The following is a 23,684-nucleotide window of genomic DNA, read 5'->3' on the forward strand; positions in this document are numbered from 1 at the left end:
AATTTTTCCACCTTTTCATACCATCGTTTCGTTTAGATCAAACAGAAATGTCAAGATCCATTCGCCCTCGTTGGATACGGGGTGGGGGGGGGGGGGGGGGCGTGTGACTGTAACACACTCGACTTTACGCGACTCGTCTAGTATTTATCACCTCGTTTCCAACGAGGGCTCTTGGAATCCGTGTTATTCACTTCACTTCACATGATTATGCGTCGTCTCTCTTCGTCCAACTTTTATGCTTCCTGTTGATGCTATCTTTCTGCGAATCTCGCAAAGAAAAAAAAAATGCAAATCGTCAATGTTGACCTTTGTAGACCCTCTTTATAGTACAACGTTCTAATTTTTGGTTTTTGGAATTGATGTCCATCATTGTAAAATATTGCCGTGCCAAGTTAAATTCTTTGACTATCTGTCCGTTTAATGCGGATAAGAATTTGAGAATTTGTCGACAAATTTAGATTTTTCTGCCAAATCGTAGAAGGAACTACTCTACTTATTAAATATGCTAAATCCAACAGCTTTCCCATTGGCAGGAACACAATCGATTGAACTCACGCAATCGCGCCCATCGTGAGTCATCAAGAAAATTAGCCGAACCAAACATCAATCCCTTATACATTTAGATGGCACGTTTATCAGAAACCTCTGATATTTCTGAGAGAACAAGAAAAGCAATTTCCAGAGAGGTGTTTTTGCCAACCGACACACTCGATCAGCCATGTGACGTTATATTGGTTGTCGAAGACGGCAAAGAATTCAAAGCTCACAGACACGTTCTTTCAAAGGCGAGTCCTTTCTTTGAAAAGCTGTTGAACAGTGACATGAAGGAGTCAAAAGAAGGGATTGTGCGACTTGAGGAGTTTAGCGAGTCTGTTATGGGAAATACTCTCGAGTTTATTTACACTGGTAATGTTCAGATATTGGCTGAAGACAATGCCCGAGACCTGATAATCATGGCCGATTATTTGTTTATTCGGAACTTAAAGACTCTCGCTGAGGAGGTTTTACTACAGAACGGGTTAAATTTTTCCGATTGTTTTTCAAACTACTACTTTTCCGAAAGATATCGATGCAGTGAACTGTTTTCCAAGTCCCAAAAATTCATCCTTTCGAATTTTAGTGCCTTATACGCAGCCAACCGGGAAGAGATTCTGAATATGCCAAGCAAAGATATTAAAATTTTCATTTCAAGCGATGAAATTAATGTTCGTGCCGAGGAAGATGTGTTTAATATCATTCTGTCATGGATTGATCACGACAAAGGCAAGCGAAAGAAATATTTTGCCGAGTTATTTCATCAAGTTCGACTGGTTTATGTGTCGCGTGACTATCTAGTCAGTGATATCGTAACAAATGATCTTGTAAAAGACAATGAGGACTGTTTTTATCTTGTTGAAGACGCGATGAAGTTGACTGAGTCTAAAGACTTTGATGATCTTTATGTTACACCTAGGAAGTCACTTGAGACTTCCATTATTGCAGTTTATGGGTACGAGGCAGGTCCCAACATTCTCTGTTATTTTCCTAATGAAGACAAATGGTGTTGTTTAGGTGAATGTCTGTCTGTATCATCCACTTTATATCCCTGGCAAAGTGAATTTGTCGGTTGTCGGGGCAAACTGTATGGCATATTAGAATCACTGCCTTTAAATCCAGAATCTCGGAATGAATCGGACTCATTCCAACGCCAACTGATTAGCTATAATCCATACTCAAACAGCTGGAAAAGACTACCATACAAGGACGACAGATATCTGCAACAAATATTTGTTACAAATGAAAATGAAATGTACGCTTTAGTATCTGAACCATGTAAATATCATGGATTATGTCGGAGGTCGGTCAACACTCACAACACGGAGATAGATGCCTGTAGCAAGGAGAAACATGTTTCCTTCATTATGCAGTACAAACCCGAATCAAACTCATGGCAAGAAGTATCATCGTTTGATCATTTGGGTTTCAGACATCATTTCCGCATTGTAGCCAAAGGGAATGCTATCTATTTTATTGGAGGTGAAGAATGGGGGTATGGTGTCGCGAGCATTGTTTTCAGTGATGTCAACAGATACGACCTTACCAAAGACCAATGGAGCAAAATACCCGACATTCCTGAGGCCAGTAGGTACCCTTGGGTTGCTGCTCTGAACGACAAAATCGTTGTTGGTACAACTAAACAAAAAGATTTGCTGTGGCAAACGTATCGATGCTCAGTTTATGACGAAACGACAGACGAGTGGCGGTTTATTCCAAGCCCGAATGGCCGTCTTGAAAAGCTCTTGGCCGTTGATGGCAAGCTGTACGCTGTGAGCAATGTAATGCGAGTTGCAGAAAGCATAGGCATAGATACAAGAATCGAATGTTATGACGCTGATAAGAATGAATGGAACCTGAAAAATGAAACAACTATCCCTGGCGTGAGTGGATTTACAAATGCTTGTTCACTGAGAATTTTCAAAGGATTCCTTTCCGACCATCAACTGGAAAATTTCACTCCTTGTAGCATATCTGGACCTTCTGTCACACAGTCTACGTCCTCTGTCAAATGCAAGTGCCACGTCATGTGATCTATGTCAGGTGATACGTCACCATAATCAAGCTATTGTTACAAGTGAATAAATGAACGATCATATATTTGAACTGCGGGGAAAGGTATGAAGACATGGTTGATCATCGCAGTTGTACACACAACTTAAGTAGTTGTGAAATTAAAGCCAATATACAACAGAACACTTCACGACCACGAACTGTTTAACACACTCTGAGAAAATAACGCTACATACACATGTGCAAAGTTCCCGTATTTATCGGGTGGTAAACAGCGTCATGTAAGAAACTCAGGATATGACATCTCCTTTTTTTACGAACCCATGACCTCTGCGGTACCGGTGCAGTGCTCTACCAACTGAGCTATCAAGCCAACTGGGAGCTAATCATGTTGATAAACTCACTCACTCGTGTTAACAAGTAACTCTGCACAGGTTGCTGTCATTTTCGAAGGAAAGGCATTTTTAAGTTCTCTGCAAAACTCAAGCTTTGGTTTCAGAACGTCTGTACACAGCAGGTAAAGGGTTGAATAAATAATTTTGCCACCATCAATTCTAAATTCTTTGCGGCGCTATATATTTATTACAAAGGAAGCTACAGATTTAGGTTACAGATCATAGCGTTTGCATGAAGTATGCCGCTAGCAACGTCACAGCGATCAGCTGGGCAAACAGAGGAGTGGTCCACATATCAACAGCGTTCAGTCTCTTCTACTGGTATAAAATTAGAATAGCAATTAGTTTGATAGAAAAATTAGGTGATTAATTAGCAAAAGTATTTAATTGGTAATGAAGACTCTCACTGTTACGTAACAATTATTGACTAAGTAATTAGTTTCAATTTGTTACAACTAAGTGAAGTCGACAAAACTCGCGCACTGTTGCAAATTCCTTTTTATTTTCCAAAATGAGTGAAATCAAACCAGCTTACAAGACGTTTTCTGCCGAGGACGATTTTCCTGATCTTTCCACGCACAACAACTACATGGCAAAGGCTTTGACTAAAGAAATTTATGCAAAGTTGAGAGACAAAGCCACCAAAAATGGATACACTTTGGACGATGTGATTCAGACTGGTGTGGATAATCCGGGTAAGTTGAGGAAATGTAGAAGTCCTTTTTCTGAAAAAGTTTCATTGTTTTTCAGCTTTTTGGTTGCAAAGTAACGCAGCTTCTCGAACAAAAATCACTTTGCCTGCTCGCGCTTAAAAGGCACAGACAGCTTTTCTGTGGCCAATAGTGGCTGCACGTTCTATTTTCCGCATGCGCAGGGACTGTATTCCTCAAAAAAGTTGTGTCGAAGCCGTTGGACAGCGCCGCTATCAACGAGAGGAAACCGCTCCCTCGCGCTTACTTGCCGTTCATGATTTAAAAATCAATAAAACGACAGCAAGCGCGGGGTTGTAGCGCGAGCAATAACGAACTTTGATATTGTATTGATGAACTCTGATGAAGGTGAACAGAGGTCGCCGAAAATTCAGTTAAAAAGCAACAGATCGGATTACAACGTCCATTGCTAAAATTTGAAAAAAAATTGGAGGATAATTGAACTTAAAAAAGATCAGAGTAATTTAATAAATTTAGAAGCTTGATTTTAAAATTTTAAAAGTGAAATTTAGGAAAACAAAATTTTATAGTTTTAAAATTTTTAAGTGTGATTTTAGACTTTGATGAATCAATATTCTCACTAGCGCACAAACATAAACAACATACGCATGCGCAGTAGAGTGTATTAGCACATTTTCCTAACCAAACGTGATAACCCTCAGCATCTTGCTGCTTATGCTTATGGGCAGGTAAAAACAGCTTTGGGGATTTACTAGACTCGTGATATTTGAACAATCTCAAGGTCGGACGAGCTTTTGGGCGAGTGCAAGTTGGCAAACTTTTCAAACATCAAAAGTAGTGTAAATCCCTAATTGCTGGACCTTTCATACCATTAAACTCGTTCATTAATGAAAATTTACGAACACCTGCAAGTTAATTTGCACAGCAGCGCAAATTAAAAACCAACGAAAAGTGTTCTATCTCTCACCCAGTTGGAGTGAATTTTAAATTTTCTCAGCCATATTGCAAATGATGATATATGTATGTTTTGCTGTTTTTTAGGTCATCCATTTATCATGACAGTTGGTTGTGTAGCAGGAGACGAGGAGAGTTATGACGTGTTTGCTGATCTGCTTGACCCAGTAATCGAGATGCGACACGGTGGATACAAGAAAACCGACAAGCACAAGACAGACCTCGATTTCACGAAAATCAAAGGCGGGAAACTCGATGAGAAGTACGTCTTATCGTCTCGTGTTCGTACCGGGCGCTCCATCCGGGGCTTCTGTTTGCCACCACATTGCTCGCGTGCTGAGAGGAGAGGAGTTGAGAAAGCAGTGGTTAATGCACTTGACAAACTGGATGGCAACTTCAAAGGAAAGTAAGGACTTGTTTAAATATGGTTTACTTAATTTTATCAGTTGACTTTGGCTTTAAATAAACTGGACTCTTTGATTGCTTCGAATTTCTTGCAACTAAGGCAACTGAAAGCCAATTCCGTTACTTGACGGCTAATCAAAGGTTTGGGGTTAGAATTAGAGTCAGGATTCTTGTTCTTGGGTTTGCAATCTATAGTATTTTTATGGGACTGGGTTCTTTGCGAGTTGCAGAATTCGAGTTGCGAAGTGCGAAATGCGAGTACATCTTAACCAAAACACTTTTTGGATTAACCTAACCATTACTATTACGGAGTCCACTGACTTATTTAACTCACTAAAAACATTTCTTGTACGCCTTGCGTGCCTATGTTTCACATTTACCTTAATCAATGATGATCGATCGAGTTTGGGCGCCTGCAAAAATTTTCATCATTCAAAGGCATCCAAAATACCTCTTTTGCACTAAGCCTGCTCGCACCGATATGTTAATAATCATAGACTCCTCGCAACTCCACAGCTATCCTGTTTTTATAAACGGCTGTTTGGCTCTTACATTTACATCCCGAGAGAGCACCAGTCTTTCCAATTCTTGCTGCCGTCACGGATAATCGTCGTGGGCAGTCCCCTTTACGTACAATGCTAATTTATTACACGAAACACAGAACCTATAAGATGTAGCTCATTTTATTGTCACAGCTTTCGACCCACACTCTTAGTGGTTAAGTTTTTGGAATGCTGGAATTTGGAATTTGGAATGCTGTCTACACCAGCTTTATACTCTATTTTTATTTGATCTATCTCTTGATTACTGTCAGGTACTACCCACTCAACCGGATGACAGACGCTGAACAAGAACAGCTTATCGCAGACCACTTCCTGTTTGACAAACCAGTTTCGCCACTGCTGACGTGCGCGGGAATGGCACGTGACTGGCCCGATGCCCGCGGGATCTGGCATAATGAGAAAAAAAATTTTCTTGTGTGGATTAATGAGGAGGATCATACTCGGGTGATTTCCATGGAAACTGGTGGAGATATGGCTGCTGTGTTTGAACGCTTCTGTACAGGACTTAACAAGGTAAACTGTCCAACATCTTATTTCTCCTTACAAGACAAGATAAAGTCGACGAGAAGGAGGAAAATCATGTACCAGCTAGGTCTTGATGGAAAATCAGATTATCAAAACAAACATTAGAGAGAATGTACAATAGATAGGAAGGAGAACAAATATTACGAGCTAAAGATTGTAGATTAATACAGTTACACCCACCTTTCGTATTATTTTGAAAAATGTTTGGTACTGTATTGTCGCTTAGTACATTAGGAATATAATTCATGTCTTGTATTACGGGCATTTTATGAGTTACCTTAAATACATTGGGCAGGTCATCCTAAATTTAACAAGTTCCTCTTCCCTAAGCAAGCTTAGAGAACCCTTGCTTCTTTCTGGTTTATTTTTACTTCTTTCAATACTTTTTTCTTACTTGAATACGCTATAATGTTGGAGTTTTCTTTCGATTTTAAAGTAATTTCTTACATAGCAATTTTGAATAATTAGGTTACAAAGTTTATGAAAGATTAACTTCATGAGCATCCTACAGGTTCCAGTTAGGTAGGCAAATAACCATTAACCTCTGACATTGTGGGAGGCGCGGTGGCCTCATGGTTAGTGCGCTCGTCTCCGGGTCGAGCGGTCCGGGTTCGAGCCCTGGCCGGGGACATTGTGTTGTGTTCTTGGGCAAGACACTTTACTCTCACAGTGCCTCTCTCCACCCAGGTGTATAAATGGGTACCGGCGAACTTAATGCTGGGGGTAACCCTGCGATGGACCAGCATCCCATCCAGGGGGGAGTAGAAATACTCCTAGTCGCTTCATGCTACAGAAACCGGGATAAGCTCCGGCCTGATGGGCCACCTGGCTCGTATGCAGACTTAACCTCTGACATTGCAATACACTCCACCAGGTCGAACAGCTGATCAAAGAAGCTGGATATGAATACATGTGGAATGAACATCTTGGCTATGTCCTCACATGTCCATCAAATCTTGGCACCGGCCTCCGGGGAGGAGTGCATGTTAAAATCCCACTACTGAGCAAGGACGAAGAGAGACTGGACAGCATTCTAAAGAAACTGCGCCTGCAGAAGCGTGGCACAGGAGGGGTGGACACGGCATCCGTGGGTGGAACTTATGACATCTCCAACGCTGATAGGCTGGGATTTTCGGAGGTAGAGCAAGTCCAGGGAGTGATTGACGGTGTCCAATTAATGATTGAGATGGAGAAAAAGCTGGAGAATGGAGAATCCATTGATGACTTGATTCCCAAGTAAATCAACAAGACAGGAAATCTCTGAACATTGCTCTCTGATCTCTCAAACTGATGTAACTTTATACCTTATTCGAGAAATCCAGTATTAACAAGTCAGCATCATAGCGGAATTTCGTCTGATCGTTTACATTGCAAAAAGGTCATTAAACACATTAATACTAGTTTAAGTTGCATCATGCACTTTTATTTTGTTATCGTCATAATTTAATTAGCGCCTTTCATCCAATTAGCACCACCTATCTAATAGACGCGTCTAGTTGTTGAATACGTTCTTACTACGCGCTTCTACTGTAAAAAGCGCCCGCACACCAACAAGTGCTCCGATTACATAAGAGCCCCCATGATCAATAAGCGTCCCTATTCTGTATCAATAGGCCCTGTTGATATTCTCGGTGTTAGACTAGGACTAGCTTGCAACGGAGGCTCATGCGTGAGAATACATTTGCATAAGAACAGACTTCCCGCATTAGCCTCAGTTGCAAGCTAGTTACAGCCCAATACCGACAATACGAAGATGTCCTAATAACGCTATGTCAGAGAACATTAAGACTATCGGTAGTTCATCTTCCTTCTAAGACCTAACCAGAGCGCATTTCTTCCCGTTTGCCTTGTGCTTACTGCTCTAATCTTAACTTTCACTCAGCGCAGTACTCTTCTAAGTGTTTCTACTGTTATTTCCAAGCAGGGCACAATTTGTTCACAGGAAAGATCTCCTTTTTGTTTTACATGAGATGTTTATGTAAAGGGAAAAATGATAATAAACGCCCGCCTCTAATAAGAGCCTCAATAAGCGACTGCCCTGCAAAATAGAGCAAGCGTCCAGTTAATTCGGTTACATGTTTAGCAATGAGAAGTATATAGTATTGATGTTCAAGAGTTAATTTACATGATATTAACATGTTGCTGCCATCATGCAGGACCATGCAGTGCGGACACAATAGTAATGTCAGGAGGTAGGGTGGACTGAGTTTTCGAGATTTTGCAACTAAACGCTTTGTTGTGATATTTATATGAAATTCTAGCTAGCAAAGATTTCGCTCAGCAGTTGAGCAATTATTGCAGCTTGGAAAGCACTAGAAACTCGTTATGTTTCTCATTCCTTCTTCAGCCGCTCTCCAAAACTAGTTCAGATCTATACTTCTTTCAAGAATTCCAGACTTTCTACGAGTCCTGTAAATGCTAAGTTCTTTTCGCATTTGATCGAGCTTCCGACTAGGAAATACTTCAGTGAGCACGAACAACAGCACCAGAACGAGTTTGGGGTGGATATTTTCATACACTCTCTGTATTTTTTCTCCTGTAATCATTTTTACAATCATTTAACGTGATTAACCAAATATTAAAAGAGGCTAGTCTTCTTAACGAAGGACTAGGGACAAGCCCTACGCGAGCCAGGATATAAGTAAGGTAAGTTTTCCAGCGTGAGTCATGAAGTAAAACAAAAACTATATAGACTGTTAAAAGCCAATTTTTGAATCAAATTTACAAACGCCCGAGGTGACATACACCCAAGACCTAATTTACAATTGAAAACTAAGCCACTAATTGCTTATTTGTCGTTAAGGAAGTAAAACCCATTCCCGTTACTCATACTCTTCCCGTTAAAATCCTGAGGTGCGATGACACATCTCTTAAGTTGTTACCCCTGGGAGACCCCAAATCTCCTTTGGATTGGCCAGAAAACTTCTAAAATACCGGTAATTTATATATCACGTAACCTTGTAAAGAAGACTAATAGACCGGTTTCCAGATGATCCCTTCGACCGCTTCGAACGAGTCAAGATTATGGCTACAGTCTATCTACAATCGCTGGATGGTGGTTTCCATATAAGCGCAGCGACCGCTGGCCTTTTTTCCAGCGATCGTAGTCTTAAAGAAAACTTTTCTCAGAAGATTAAGGAAATACTTTAAGCAAAGGCATAATTCTACTGCGTTCCACAGCATTCTAGTTTCACATCACTACTTATCATTCACACTAACACTGATCGAAATGTTACTTGTGACAAATGAATCAACGAACGATGTTTAATGTTTAATGAGAAACTCATTTCTTAGCGGCATCTGTGGTAACATCCACAATCATTAAATCCTGACCATTACTGGAAGTTCGATATCAATCAATGAGTGTTTCACATTTTCAAATGACACGCAAAGTGTCCTGCAACAAATATTCCATATTTCTTCACAAAAGGGGTTTACAGCAAAGATACAGCAAAGTACCATTTCGGTACTTGTGTTGCTAATAAATTTAACGGAAAAATGTTCTGTTTTTGAAAAGTGAATGTTACCATTATGCAAATATCTCTTTCTTTGGTAATTGGTGTTTTGTAATCGTACCACTAATACATCGAACGAGACATACTTCTATTTACAATTTTCAGCACACGTCTAGACAGCAACAAAAATGGTCAGACATTGGATCGCTTGTGTTTTACACGAATGCGTTTTCCTATTATGTCCGAGTGTTCTTCATAAGGTGACAGTTAAAATTGCTTAAAGAAAGTAAGAGTAGTTTTTCAAATACAGATTGTTCCGGCGGTATAAAATTACCGAAGTAAATCAGTTAATCTGTCTACGGGAAAATATACGTTCTACACTGAGTTTAGAGTTAAGAGAAGAATAAGATGCAATGGAGGCCGAGTTAGTACGTAAGATATTTATGTTTTAGTCACTTTGTTGCATAGAAATCTGAACGTATCAAACGTGATTTTAAAGTAATAGATATCGTGGCTATATATTTTTACGTTGATATTCTATATATGTTTCTGCTAGCCAACCACCGGGGAATGATATCCCTAATAGTGCTCGTGGGAATTACGAGGGAAATCCATTTGGATTTTATTTTCGGCTTTATCACACTGATATCAACTCTTAATATGTAACGTGTTATTTCAGTTTTAAACAAGAAAATCCATTGAAAACCGCAACTCAAAAGTGAAACATATCTCGGCAAAATTTTGGAGCAAATCTGGATTAAACATGAAGACTCTCGAGCAAATTGCGCGATCACACTGCGTCCCAACCTTGCAAGAACGATCCTGTTCAGACTGCAGTGATCACTGATTATAAATAACGGGCCCGAAATCATGCTCTGAGGTTCTCCTTAATTCTTTAGGCCTTTATCGAAGAAGGACTGTTCCGAGAAAAATCTCATTCCAGTTGTTTCACCTATTCAAAGTTCTCTTAAAATCTCTAACACTAAATCGTACCTTATCAGCTTTTGTCAGTACTTTCAGCCGCTGAATCAGGCTGGTTAAGTCTCGCCATGGGTATTTTGGTTCATGGCGACTCGCATTATATCAAGACAGTAGGCAAGGTTTCCAGATTGGCTAACTACTAACCCGTGTTACAGCTTCCAGGCCCGAAAGAAAAAAAATTGAGATTTCCTCTCTCTGGGAGGGCAGGAGGTAGCACAGGAAGTACAATAAGGTTTCAGCAACACTAGACATCTAGTAAATTCGAAGTGTGCTGGTAGCATGTTATTGAGGACTGAGTGCGCAGATGTTGAATAAGATCTTCAGTAGGCAGAGATACATACAACAAGGTCTTTTATTTAGTCTTTCCTCGGTCCACGTCATTAGCAATAATTATTGACAGTGGTGTCATTCTCTTAATTCAAGTAGACAGAATCTTTTCCGTCAATCCGTCAATTTCATGTACCTAATTTACTATAGACATAATTACAATCGTTATTATACTATGTTCATGCTACATTGTCATCCCCATTTCTAATCCTACATATCGTCCATTTTATGTGTATTGCTTGTATACTTTTCAATAATTCTGCTGTAGCGGACTTCCTATTATAGCAGGTGTCCCAGCGGAGGGTAATTAATATGACAAAAGTGAATCTTTTATCATGTTAATTTGATGCTAAAGTCAAAAGAAAATAAACAATACGACGGCAGGCTGTTGTGCTGTTTCGCCGTCGGAATTACCTTAATGATATATTTTTTGGAATGGTTTCAGTAACTATTCTGATTGTTTTTGTTATCCCATCAATACCTCAAGGTAAGGCTTGTTTTTATCAGTTTATGTTTATTCTAATTCCCAAGCTTCTCCAGACTGTTATTGGCTTTAAAATCATAATTGTCTTCAGATTTCAGTTTCATTCTATTTTGCTTTTATTAACGGGCTCAAAAAATTGTGGTGCTACGTGTCATCATGATTATCATAAGGTGAGAAAAGTCCGCTACAAAGCAAAACAAAATTTAACTTGAAGAATGATTAAACATCAATTTCAATCATGCCATATTTAATATATTCGGTACAAAGAGCTTGGTGAGATTTCCTTCATTCTTTAACACCCAAGAGAAAAATTCACCACTGAAAGGAGTGAAATTTCCAAAGCGTTTAATTCTCCTGGTTATTTTCCCTTTTTCGTGTAATGATGTGAGTGATGTGCATTGCAATGAGTTACAGAAAAGAATAGCCATCTGCTTTTCCAAAACCACTATAATTACTGCTCTTATTGCTTAAACGGCGCACTGTTAAGAATCATCATTTTCGCTTTTCAACTGAATCAATGTGCTGATAAAATACAAAACTGTTCATCTGCACTTGCCCAGGATGATCAAACTGATTGTTGCCTGTAAGGTAAGTATTTAAACAGAGTGATATGACATTTTCTCCGGACATTTTCCTTTCCTTGTTCGTGCCAGTGGCGGTATAAATATCATCAAATATTCATTATCGAAAAGCTAATCTGATACACTTATCCCGACGTGGAGGCGTCGTGGACTATCAATCAATCAATCAATCAATCAATCAATCAATCAATCAATCAATCATTTTACTTAAAAACTCGGTTAAAATCTTCAGGACTAGTGGTTAGGGCACTGGATTTGTAATCCGGAGGTTCCTCCTCCCTGCTACTGGATGGATTTGTGTGGTGGTCCCAAATCTCAGCCCTTCCGCGCTTTGTAAATAACCAATTGGTCAGCCTCCCGCCAGTTGGGATTTTTAAAAGGTTTCTGTTTAATTTACAATATTTGTTTGCTTATTTCAGTGTCCTCAATTAGTACAGTCGGGATGAGCTAAATACTTCGACACTTAAATAAAGCGATTTTTTTTTATCGCCAAGAACTTATTGCTTTTTACACTTGTATGGATTTTCAAGACATAGCGAATCCTTATCATTTTAACAGGTCACGTGTAACTAGCTTTGAGAACGTTCCGTCATGTCTGAACCAGATAAGGTTGCCATAGCAACGGCACTGTCCGCACTCATCGCTGTAGATGTCGTGGGGAACTCTCTTGTTTGTGTGATTGTTAAGAAAAATCGAGATTTGAGGTATGTTAAGAAACATGTTGTCAAATGTCAAACGTGGAATGTTTATAGTGGTCAGGTGCGCTTAGCTACACCTAGATATAATTCTCAGGCATGCTAATTCAATCATAAATACAATCTCGGTTAAAGTGTGGGATAAAAATACATGTCTGGCATTAAAATACATTTATGAAATAAACTGATGTTCATTCTGCAAAGTTATTAAGCATTCATGGGAGATGTTTCACATCAAAGAAGATCAAAAGACTTCTTGAAAGATAAAGGCAGAAAATTTCAGCTTATTGGTTGCCCATTACCATTGCCTGTAAATTTATCATACGTTTTTCTGCAATTCCATAGGGTTCCCATTAATTATCTACTTGTGAATCTGGCTGTAGCAGACATCCTTTTTGCAGCGTTTATTGCACCATCCGTTATTCTGAGACTTACATTCAATCACCCAGGAGGGATGACTGGTACAGTGTTATGCAAATTACTAACGGGTGGTAATGTGGCATGGGTCGGAGGTATCGCCTCAGTCGTTACCCTGGTTACAATCGCTATTGAACGATACTATGCCGTAATGTACCCTCTTGGAAACAAATGGAAACTTACCAAGCGAAAACTGAAGGTCAGTCTCATTGGTAATAAAGAATGTTTAAATTTTAGAAATCTTCATGTTATAACACAGGTCAGGTAATTTTGGTTTTTGATTAGATAAGAGTACATTGAGTAGTTGCAGTTGCAATAGATCTGGAAAACAGAAAGCAATTTTAGTAGTATACCTCCGATGAATAGGTTAATTTATTCATGATTTAATTTGCCTTGAGTCAATGACATAAGGATGGTAGAACTGGTTTAATGAGACTTCGTTCATGATGGCTCAGTAGGAATTAGATAGGACTAGCGCGCGCGTGCTATGTTGTAAATTGTAATGAACGATTCGCGCCAGCTCACTGTGATAAATATAATGTTCGATAATGTGAGGTCAGTTCTGGATAGTAAGCTAAAATTTAGTACTCCTACCTTTTTTCCCGCCCTCTCTCCCTGAACGTTTTGTGTTACGAATAGTTGTTATTTTTTTAAGGTATTTGTTGTTGTAACAAAATTAGCCATAGTTAACGTTTTTTTTCGCTTTGGGTGTTTGTATAGCTTAGGTCAGAAAAAAAACAATAACAAACTGAAATGATTTAGATCTACATGTCGACTTTCATGGACTCCGAGTAAGCAATTTAATTAGAAGTGATTAGCGTTTGGTTACTCAGAACGTTTAAAATGAACAATATTTGCCGAGTACAATGTGTAATTCTTAATTACCTCATGAATCTAAACTGACGACCACAAATTGAGTAGTTCTCAATTACTCAGAGTATTCTAACGAGCAGTGTTCGAGTATTTCGCCGTAGTAACTTTTTAATGGTCAAAGCGATTGCAATTACTTTAGCAAGTAGTATTTCAGTATTTCAAATTGAGTAGCTATCCATTACTCAGGGTACTTTTAATGGGCAGTATTCAAATATATCGAGTAACTTCTCTGTTTCTCGAAGCGATTTGGGAAATGTCTTGAAGACATTGTTTGAAGATATTGAGTGATAACTAATTACTCTGTATCGAGTATTGAAAAGTTACTCAATAAACTTTGTCATTTATTCACCTGAAAATGTTTGTCGGTATTCCTTTGAATAATCGCCCATGCATACAGCGGAATGTTTTCTGTTGCCTAAAAATTATCTCCTTAGAACCAGTTTGACCCATTCCTGGTAAGTTGTGTCGCCATTTTAAAAAATCAAATCCGAAACCGGTCTCAAAACCAGTCTGACCGGTTTAACAGTGCTCCCTGATTGGTTCTCAGCCAAGCCTTTGTTCTTTCTCCATATAAGCGCGACATCACCCGTATGGTTGGGCGATCAGTTAACTCCACTACAAAACTCGTTTACTATTCAATAATACAAATCTTAAAACATTAACACATGCAAGTATAATTTATTTGTTTGTCCAAACTCCCCCATATTTACCTACACGATCTGCGTCTCATTAAACCAGTTCTACCATCCTTATGTCATTAAATCAAGGCAAATGAATTCATGAATAAATTGATCTATTCATCAGAGGTACACTACTAAGTTTTCTACTTGAACGCTGACAAATTTCTACCTGTGGCTGTTTGCTTTGATCACCGAAAAGTATTCAGCAACGTCAGACAGCACGAGGAAAGGCTTCACAGGCCACACTGTACTCAGACCAGACATGGGTGGCCTGGTTCAATCGATTTACAAAACATGGCACTGGTTTTCAACAACATAATGACGGTCCATGCTCTGTTGAGGGGCGACTGGGTTTAAGCATAAGTTAATAAACTCCTGGTCGATTGCAGTGAGTTTGATCCTGTGGATTTGCCACATGTTACAAAATTCTTTTTAGCTTCATGTTTGTGTTTATGCGTTGTTGAAATATTTTTGAGAGGATTTTACAATTAAAATTTCCACCTTGTTGCAATTTCCCACAACGCCAAAGTAATTTTATGGGATTTTAATCTACACCGTGTGTTAACTCCATTTCCCTGATGACCAGGTATCACATGAATAAGCTACTCAGTGGGATGAGATTTCCACGTTATGATTGCAGGTGATCATTCCTGTTACCTGGATCTTCTCCATGACATTTTATTTGCCGTTCTTCCTGGTGGCAGAATTTGATTCCAAGGTAGGCTTCTGCGCATGGAAATGGCCAGACAAGTGGATGCGTAAAGCTTACAGTGTGCTATGGCTGGTGTTTGTTGTTCTCCCTTTAGTACTGATGGTCAGGCTTTACTCCAGAGTTGTGTATACTTTGTGGTTCAAGCGTTCCGATGACAATCAACTCACTTTCCGACAAAGAGTAAGTGTTTACGAACACATTCTTTACCAGGCAGAGGCTAAGGACGTTCCCGCGAAAATTTTCCGGTCGATAGATTTTTTTAAATTTTTACTACAGTTAGATAATGAGTTACTTGTGTCAGAAATGCAAAAAAAACAACAACAACAAAAAAAATTGGGGGTCACCGACTTTGTTTCAGAGACAAAGCGTGTGGAAAACTACCCTGATTTGGAGAAATTGGCGCGCCTAATTCAGCATGGTGTACGGGGGTTAATAGTTAAAACTATCGAAGGTGAGTTAACGGAAGCAAACGATCTTAGTCATATATTTGTAGAAGTGGATCTGTTGCGTAAATAATTCCACATGTTACCAACGTTTTCCCAAAACTTAACCCTTTAAGAGGCATTTGAAACCGTCGCACAGATAAACGAAGAGCTAAAAAGAAGCGATTCGAAGGTGCATTTTGCAAAAAATTCAAACATCTAGTCGATAGATTTTCTTCATTTTTTCGCTAAACGTAGAAAATCGGTAGAGAAAATGATCCTTTAAAAGAAAAATAGGGGTCACCGAACGTCCAAGATCGTTAAATCCAATCAAAGCTGTAGCAATGGCCATCTGCCCTATCATTGTTTGTTGTACTACTTGGCGCGCGAGCTCATGCATGACGTGGCGTGCAGTAAGGATGCGCAGAAACAATCCACCGTAGGAAAAAACGATGGCGGCTGTACATTTTACCACAATACCTTGCAAACCTAACACAGCCTATAAGGCACAAAGAAAGCCAGATTTTTGCAATATTTGTCCCTGTACTAAGGACATTGTTTAGCCTAGGTTTGAAGATTTTGTAACTCTTCTGTACGATTTTATGAACGTTGTTAAGGTTTTCGTGCGCTAAGAACCATGGGTAAATGTACCAGCCGCCATTTTTTTTTCTTACGGAGGATTAGCACGAACGTCCTTAAATATATGTATTTAACAAATTGACGTCAGTTTTTCGTGCGTCTATCTTGTTGTTGACAATGAATTTCGTTATAACATCCTCAAAGTAGTCTATGGATCCACTCGGCTTTCGCCTCGTGGACCCACAGCTACTTTTGACGAAATTCACGATCAATACGCAGGACAGACGCGTGAAAAACTGACGACAATTTTTTTTTTTTTTTTACAATAACAAATTGTCCATTCTCGCTCATAAACGCATTGCATAAATTATAAATTCATGTGTCTTCCGCTTATTGGCAAAGAAAATTAGCCAATGAGAGCTCGCGAATTTCAGCAGTTATCGTAAAATAAAAATTGCGTCTGTTATTACACAGGGTGTCATCAGGCTGCGGAAGCGAGTCACTCTGATGGTTGCAACTGTCAGTGCCATATTTGGTGTGTGTTGGGGTGCAGATTCCACTGTGTACATCTTAAGAACCTTTGCACCTTACAACATCGGTCCCATGGCTGTAGCCGTCACACAGATTATGGTCTTGTTAAATTCTGCCGCCAACCCTTTTGTATATGCCCTGTTGAACCAACGATTCAGAGAGAAGATCAAAGCAGTTGTATGCTGCACTGATCCCTTGGAGTCTAGGCTTCAAGCTAGGAGAGGGACTCAAAGCATAGAGCTTCCTGTCATGTACAAAACCACCCACCCGACCCTGTGTTGCACGGAGTAGTACATTCCTTGTAGTGTCTGTAGAGTCGAAGATTGCTAGCAGTCGGTTTGTTCCGTTAGGGTCAGACGAGTGAACACGAACGTATAAGAGTGGTATGGAAGAAAAGGGGCTGGGGCGAGACGAAAAACTCTCATAATCCCCGCCTCGTTTCGAGAGAAAAACAGCCTATCAGCTGTTAAGTAGAGTCGTGCGCTCCCAGCGTAACTCTCCCTCGTTAGTATTCTAGGTGAAAAGAAAAATAAGAGAAGAAGAGCCAACTTTCGAAATATCAAAATTGAGCGTGTTATCGGAGCCAATAGGGACGCAAACAAAGGTAAAACAAATAAGGACCCAGGTCCGAGTATCGGGCCCACAGAGGTAATCCATGTACTGGCTCCACAAAAGTGGTCCGTGGAGCATGGTCCTTGTTTTCTTTACTTCCTTTCTAATGTTTGCTTTCCAAGACCTCTCCATCAAGTTGAATTTTAATTTATCGAAAGTAACTAAAGGATTATCCCTTTTAAAAAATAACTGCAAGGCAGTAGCGTTCGAGCGCTTGACCATTCCCCAAGGGAAACCTATTATCTTGTTGTTTTATTTATTTTCATTATAATACCATCTTACCAGAAGAAGTACTTCTGGTGTTACTAGTTTGGCATTGATGTCATACATATTGTTTTAATGGCCAATCTCTCTATAATTCATTTTGTTGTTAACTAAAAGCCTGATGGTTTCTAGAGGTCACCTCGCCTCACATTAAAACATTTATAAATACTGTACATTAAGTAAAAAGGCAAAATAAACAGAACGAAAATTTGATGAATGATATAGCTAAGAGACGTGCCTGCAGTGAACCATGGTATTTCTATTCATGATCTTGGACTGGATGTTTGTTTTGATGAATGCATCTTATTATATCATTATTCCCTGCAGGTGCGTCTCATAGAGAGAATTGGCCATATACGGGTGAAGCACCCGTTAGTCAAGGCCTCTCAGGGGCGGGGTTAGTGGAGGGCGGCTTATATTACAATAGCCCTTATGTGTGATGACATCAGACTAGCAAAAATCACCACCAAGCCTCGGCTTGATAATGCAAAATGTAAATTTTATCATGAACCAATTCCCAAAGCAGTAAGGATAAAAAGAATTTTGCTTATCCTCTGCATGCCTCGTGGCACATGGGGCCTTTACAGAGTTCTTCCACTGTTCTCTGTCTGCTGCAATCGTCTTGGTTTCCTCCCATGATATCCACCCTGCCTCTTTACATTCCTTTTCAACTGTTCGTCGCCATGTTGTCTTGAGCTTTTCTCTTTTCCTTTTCCCCTCTGGGGCCCAGCTTATTGCAATGTTACAATCATTATTGCGATCTTCCCACAGGATGTGACCAATCATATTCCCTCTGCGATATTTCACCTCCACCCTCAGCGGTTTCATACTCGCTCTTTCCAACAGCTCCTTAGTACTGACATGATCTTGCCATTTAATTCGCAGGATCTTTCGTAGGCACTTATTGTGGAATACATCTATAGCTTTGTGATCTCCTTTGTTCATTTTCCACGTCTCGCATGCATATAACAATACCGGCACCAACAGTGTCTTATACAGTCTCAACTTTGTTTTCCTTGAGATGCTATTGGAACGCCACATGTTCTTCAATCTGATGAATTCACCTATTGCTTTGGATTGACTGTTTTTTAGGTCTTTCATACCAGCTTCTTCCTTACACACTTTCGCTTCCAAGTGTGTAAGCTCATCAACGTCCTCAATGTCTATTTCATTGACTACAATCTTGTCTTGGTTTCTCGCGTTAATCCTCATCACTTTCGGCTTTCCTGCACTGACCTTGAGCTCCACTCGTCTGGCTTCTTCTTCCAGCCTTGTTGTTTTATCCTGAATCCGCTGTTTGGTAGAGGAAATTACAGCTATGTCATCCACAAAGACCAAATCATCAAGTTTGGATGTCACGAAACCTCCATGTAATGCCGTTCTTACCATTTCCAACTGTTCTTCTCAATTACCGAATCCATTATGATCGAGAACAAGAATCCAGATATATTGCATCCTTGCTTGACGCCAGTTTTTATGTCAAAACAGTCGCCAATCTCCCCACCATCCACCACTGCACACTTGAAGCCATAAAACACTTTACCATTTTATCTATTTACTCCGGAATTCCATACCTCCCCATAATCTCCCATAAACTTTCTCTGTGGATGGAATTGAAAGCTTTTTCGAAAATCTATGAAGTTCAAATACAGGGTAGCTTGCCACTCGTTTGCCTGTTCAATGATATTTCGTAGAGTGAAAACCTGGTCAGTTGTTCCCTTGTCTTTCCTATAAACGGCTTGTTCCTTCCTTAATCGTATGTCAACACCCTTTCTTATTCGATCTATAATAATCCTGCCCAGTATTTTCGCTACTACAGACAGCAACGTTATCCCTCTCGAGTTCTTGCATTCCTTAGGATTACCTTTCTTTGACAGTTTAACAATAAGTCCCTGTTTCTAAGCCTCGGGAATCCCTTCATGGTTCCATATTTTTTATCATGAATTGATGTATTTTCTCTGCTGAAAATTCCACGTTCGCTTTCAACAACTCAGCTGTAGTAGAGTCAATCTCTGGAGCATTGCCATTTTTAAGTCCCTATATGGCTTCCTTAACTTCACTTAACGTTGGCTCATTGACTGCAATCGCCTCAATTATTTCACTGAACTCGAATCCACAGTCTTCTTCACTAGTTGTCGGGTTTTCTGGGTCTTCTCTATTAAGCACTTCTTTCAAGTGCTCTGTCCATCTTGACTGTACTTTATCTTTTCCACTTAGGAGGTTTCCACTCTTGTCTAAAACACTGCTGTGCTTTGCCCTGATCTTTCATTGCATAGTGTCTTAGTGAACCCATAAAGTGCCTTCATGTGCTGGTTTCTTGCGTCCTTCTCTGCCTCACCTGTAATATTGTTATGCTCCTCTTCACTTCCTTATCCTTTCTTACGCATTCTGCCCTTAGCTGTCTCTTAACCCTTTCTGACCGAGTACTCAAGATCTTCTTATTAACGCCCTCTCTTTAATCTATGAGGTCCCATGACTCCTTGCTGATTCATGGCTTTGTCTTTTTTTGAGGTCTTCCCAATACTATTTCTGCTGCCTTTATGTATGCCTTCTTCATCACCCGAAACTCTCTCTCCACTTCTTCAACTTCTGGTTCTTGTTCTTCATTCTCTAGGGCCTGATACCTATTACGTAGTTTTATGTGAAACGTCTTTAGCACCTACTCATTTTCCAACTTAACCGTGCTATACTTCACTCTACGTTCAACCTTTTCTTTCGGTACCTCTGTCAACCTGAGCTTAATTTTTGTACACACAAGATAATGATCACTTCCAATATCTGAAGACCTCTTAACTCTTGTGTCATTCACTGAATTCCTAAACCGCTTTTTAATGAGGATATGATCGATTTGATTCCTGGTCTTTCTTTCGGGCGACACCCATGTTGCTTTGTGGATGGTCTTGCGATGGAACAGTGTTTCTGTAATAACTTGCTCATTCAGATCGCACATTTCACAAAGCCTTACTTGGTTATCGTTCCTTAACCCCAGTTCGTGTTTTCCCATGACTCTTTCATAGTCCCTGTTTTCGTACAAAACCTTAGCATTCATGTCCCAGTAACTATGATCATATCATGAGTATTTACACCATCTATCAAATCTTGCAATCTTGTGTAGAACTCGTCTATTTCCTGTTCGTCTGCATCCTCCGTTGGTGCGTATACATGAATGACTGTAAGCTTTATGTTTTTGGAATAGTACCTAGCTTGAATTATTCTTTCGCTGATAGGGTTCCACCCTATCAGGGCTCTAATTTTACCTTCTGACATCAATATACCTACTCCTAATCGGTGGCTGTCATCATCTCTTCCAGAGTAAATTATGGTGTCTCCTTCTGCAAGTTACACTTTTCTTTTGCCGGTCCAGTGCGTTTCACTGATGCCCACGATGTCTACACCATTCCTCTTCATCTCTCACGCTACCTGTGCGATGTTGCTACTTCTGTAAATCGTTCGTACATTCCAGTTACCAATCTTCAGCGTGTATTTAGGGTACATCAGTGGCGTAATCGACCCGGGGGTGTCCTGTTGGATTTGGCTCCCGTGCGTCATTGAATCCCTCTTACGAGGTACGGTCACAGCGCCCCCTTGATACAGTGAATTTTCTCTGCTTCTGGTTTCTGTAATAATTTTTTTTTTTACGGGAGAGGGTTATCAGCCCTCAGCCCAACTCCCAACCTGCAGGACCAGGGGATCTCTCTTTGTCTGGTTCCTACCCTTAGACCTGTTTGGCATGGTGGCCCTACCAGGAGTACGACTCCCTCGAACATAGCTCTAGGGGTCACTGGAACACGCGAGCCACCCCACCACGACAAGGTGTTGATCCCAATTGAGGTGGAAAGACAAAAAGCCTACCCACATGAAAACAACACGAGGGCAACGAAAGTTTGAGAAAATGTCACGCAAACGAGGCTTGGTGGTGAATTTTGAGCATGTGAGGTAACTGCGCATAAGACCTATTGCTTAAATAAACTCAGGCGCGGATCCATACCAGTTTCCTCCGTTCTAAGGAAATCAGTCACATTTTTAGAATTACCCAGAAACCCCCTAAAAGGGGACTTTAGGGATAAAATAATCCAGAACATTTCCTGTTAAAGAGAGCATTTCCTGGACCTCTCTATGAGGCACTCACCATTTATCCTGGATCCGTGCCTGAAACTGAACGAGAGAACGGAAGGCTAGAAATGACATTTAATATAGCCACTGAAAATTATAGGAAAAACTATTTTAAAAAATAGAAAATTCTTTTTTTCCTTACGCTATCCTTTTAACAACAAAGTTTCGAGAAACGTTTGCCCCATTTGTAAGGCAATAAAAATCTTCAGTAACAAAACGACATTTAGTTATTAATGCAAAGTGATCTCACTGTATTGCTGTACAGCAATTCCGTAAAGTTACACAAGGATGAAACGGCTACCATAATGACAGGAAAGTCTGGAATGTGGTTGTGACCATCAATAGGTTCCTGAACTAGCTTTGATTAATAACGTTAAGTCTCCGTTTAGCTCCCTCTCCCCCTTTTTAAGCACTCTTCCTCGCCTTAAATTGTTACTTTTTGAAGGATGGGACGACGGGTTTTCAAGCAATTACAACAACAACAACAAGAATAGGCCACTTCCGAGTTGCCTTTTGCCTGTGTCAAAAGGGGTCTTCGTGCGAAACCATTACGTGTGATGTAGAAATGTGTTTTACCATGTTTATTTTCATGTAAAGAAACTCATCTTCGTATGAAAGGTTTTGCACGGAGACTCGTTTTGAAACAGAGGCACAAGGAAACTCGGAAATGGCCTATTGGAGCGAGAAATAAATCTTTTTAGCCAAGCACGAGGACGGTACTAAGACAATGCCCGCATGAAGTAACCCAGCGCAGCAAAGTGTGTACACAAAAAGGCCGATATTCTTCTAGTATGGTCAGGAGCAGGCTTGGTTAGTAACATTTATTTCACAACTGAGTATGTTTACAAAGTTTCCTACGATGACGGACTAGAACGACACTGTAAAGTTAACGTTAATTTTGAGGTTAATGTTTTCTCGTGTCTAACGTTTTCCGAAAGAACAGGGAAAAGAAAGTTGAAAGAAAAAGGAAACAATAACTAGAAGAAAATATCTACAAGGAAACTCCAATAGCAGTGGAACAGAATTATTCGGACAGTGCACGGTTCAATCGTTGAAAAAAACTGGACCATCAAGACAGCAATCTGATTGGCCAATTTTAGTTAGTTGACCTCTGAACTAACTTAGGGGTGTAATTACAGGTTAACGCAATCAGCGATTCTCCCAACATTGATGTTAACTTGTTAATATACCACCACCTTCTCTATGAAGTCCCTCCCCTCCCTCCCCTCTGAAAGGCTCGAAAAGAAGTAGGTCTATCAGGTATATCATCACGAAGTGTAGGTCAAAAGAATCATTTCAAAACGACAACTGTATTTAGCGTAGTAAGGCCTTTATTTTTACTTTCAGGAATATCACTTACAAAGAATGTTTCATAGAAATGAAGGATAACCAAAACATCTTTAAATCTACTGTACAAAACGTTATCAGAACAACTTAATGATGCCAATCAGTTGGTGTGACAAGGAAACCAATGCAACTTTGTCGGACAATTCCTTGTCGAAAACATCAGTAAATGTTCCATGAAATAAATAACTACAATTAATCAATACAATTAGTAACAGTAATTGGACCGATTGGAGTACAATTCAGGGGGTAATCGGGTCAGTAACTTGGACTAGCGCACAGCACCAGGCCGGCACGATTATTCTCTGAATTGTACCATGTCCAGTTATTAAGTAATCGTAGCAATAACAAATTTCGAGACTATTCAGAACTTTTTCTTGGTGAAAAAGTTAGTAGAGTTTTCCATAAGTTGTAAAAACTATAGGGAGAATTAAGAGGCCATTAAAGCTCACGTTATCGACGTGCGAATGGCGTAGGTATCCAATTACAAAAAGATAAAATACCTGTGTTTGGACACCTCGTGATCGCGCATCGATTCCTTAACTATTAGGGGC

At 39.9% G+C, this 23,684-nt stretch overlaps 3 protein-coding genes across 6 annotated transcripts; all 3 read left to right on the forward strand.

Annotated features, from left to right (window-relative positions):
• Positions 1-578: 578 nt before the first annotated feature.
• On the forward strand, positions 579-2,567 carry LOC145470439 (kelch-like protein 28). The gene has a single exon (XM_081454245.1). It carries the CDS (start codon positions 624-626, stop codon positions 2,565-2,567), a length of 1,944 nt encoding a protein of 647 aa, XP_081310371.1. The 5' UTR covers positions 579-623.
• Positions 2,568-2,990: 423 nt separating this feature from the next.
• On the forward strand, positions 2,991-7,655 carry LOC145470451 (creatine kinase, testis isozyme-like). 2 transcript variants are annotated; one of them, XM_081454265.1, is made up of 5 exons: positions 2,991-3,064; positions 3,459-3,637; positions 4,655-4,973; positions 5,787-6,048; positions 6,935-7,655. In XM_081454265.1, exons 2-5 carry the CDS (start codon positions 3,532-3,534, stop codon positions 7,298-7,300), a joined length of 1,053 nt encoding a protein of 350 aa, XP_081310391.1. In that variant the 5' UTR covers positions 2,991-3,064; positions 3,459-3,531; the 3' UTR covers positions 7,301-7,655. The 2 variants fall into 2 exon arrangements, with proteins under 2 accessions (XP_081310391.1, XP_081310390.1); XM_081454264.1 differs by lacking the exon at positions 2,991-3,064 and having other exon boundaries at positions 3,452-3,637.
• Positions 7,656-11,196: 3,541 nt separating this feature from the next.
• On the forward strand, positions 11,197-17,088 carry LOC145470455 (pyroglutamylated RF-amide peptide receptor-like). 3 transcript variants are annotated; one of them, XM_081454271.1, is made up of 5 exons: positions 11,197-11,310; positions 12,447-12,592; positions 12,929-13,199; positions 15,194-15,445; positions 16,741-17,088. In XM_081454271.1, exons 2-5 carry the CDS (start codon positions 12,480-12,482, stop codon positions 17,086-17,088), a joined length of 984 nt encoding a protein of 327 aa, XP_081310397.1. In that variant the 5' UTR covers positions 11,197-11,310; positions 12,447-12,479. The 3 variants fall into 3 exon arrangements, with proteins under 3 accessions (XP_081310397.1, XP_081310396.1, XP_081310395.1); XM_081454270.1 differs by lacking the exon at positions 11,197-11,310 and having other exon boundaries at positions 12,374-12,592; XM_081454269.1 differs by lacking the exons at positions 11,197-11,310; positions 12,447-12,592 and having other exon boundaries at positions 12,731-13,199.
• Positions 17,089-23,684: the final 6,596 nt, after the last annotated feature.

Source organism: Orbicella franksi, chromosome 15 (assembly GCF_964199315.1).
Source record: "Orbicella franksi chromosome 15, jaOrbFran1.1, whole genome shotgun sequence".
Taxonomy (NCBI): domain Eukaryota; kingdom Metazoa; phylum Cnidaria; class Anthozoa; order Scleractinia; family Merulinidae; genus Orbicella; species Orbicella franksi.

Bases quoted from the DNA above. Each gene is read 5' to 3' on its own strand.
- LOC145470451 (XM_081454264.1), top strand. From the start codon at position 3,454: ATGAGTGAAATCAAACCAGCTTACAAGACGTTTTCTGCCGAGGACGAT. The intron at 3,638-4,654 runs GTAAGTTGAGGA...GCTGTTTTTTAG, and splicing joins GACTGGTGTGGATAATCCGG to GTCATCCATTTATCATGACA. The intron at 6,049-6,934 runs GTAAACTGTCCA...ACACTCCACCAG, and splicing joins TCTGTACAGGACTTAACAAG to GTCGAACAGCTGATCAAAGA.
- LOC145470455 (XM_081454269.1), top strand. From the start codon at position 12,801: ATGGGAGATGTTTCACATCAAAGAAGATCAAAAGACTTCTTGAAAGAT. The intron at 13,200-15,193 runs GTCAGTCTCATT...TTATGATTGCAG, and splicing joins TTACCAAGCGAAAACTGAAG to GTGATCATTCCTGTTACCTG. The intron at 15,446-16,740 runs GTAAGTGTTTAC...GTTATTACACAG, and splicing joins AACTCACTTTCCGACAAAGA to GGTGTCATCAGGCTGCGGAA.
- LOC145470439 (XM_081454245.1), top strand. From the start codon at position 624: ATGGCACGTTTATCAGAAACCTCTGATATTTCTGAGAGAACAAGAAAA.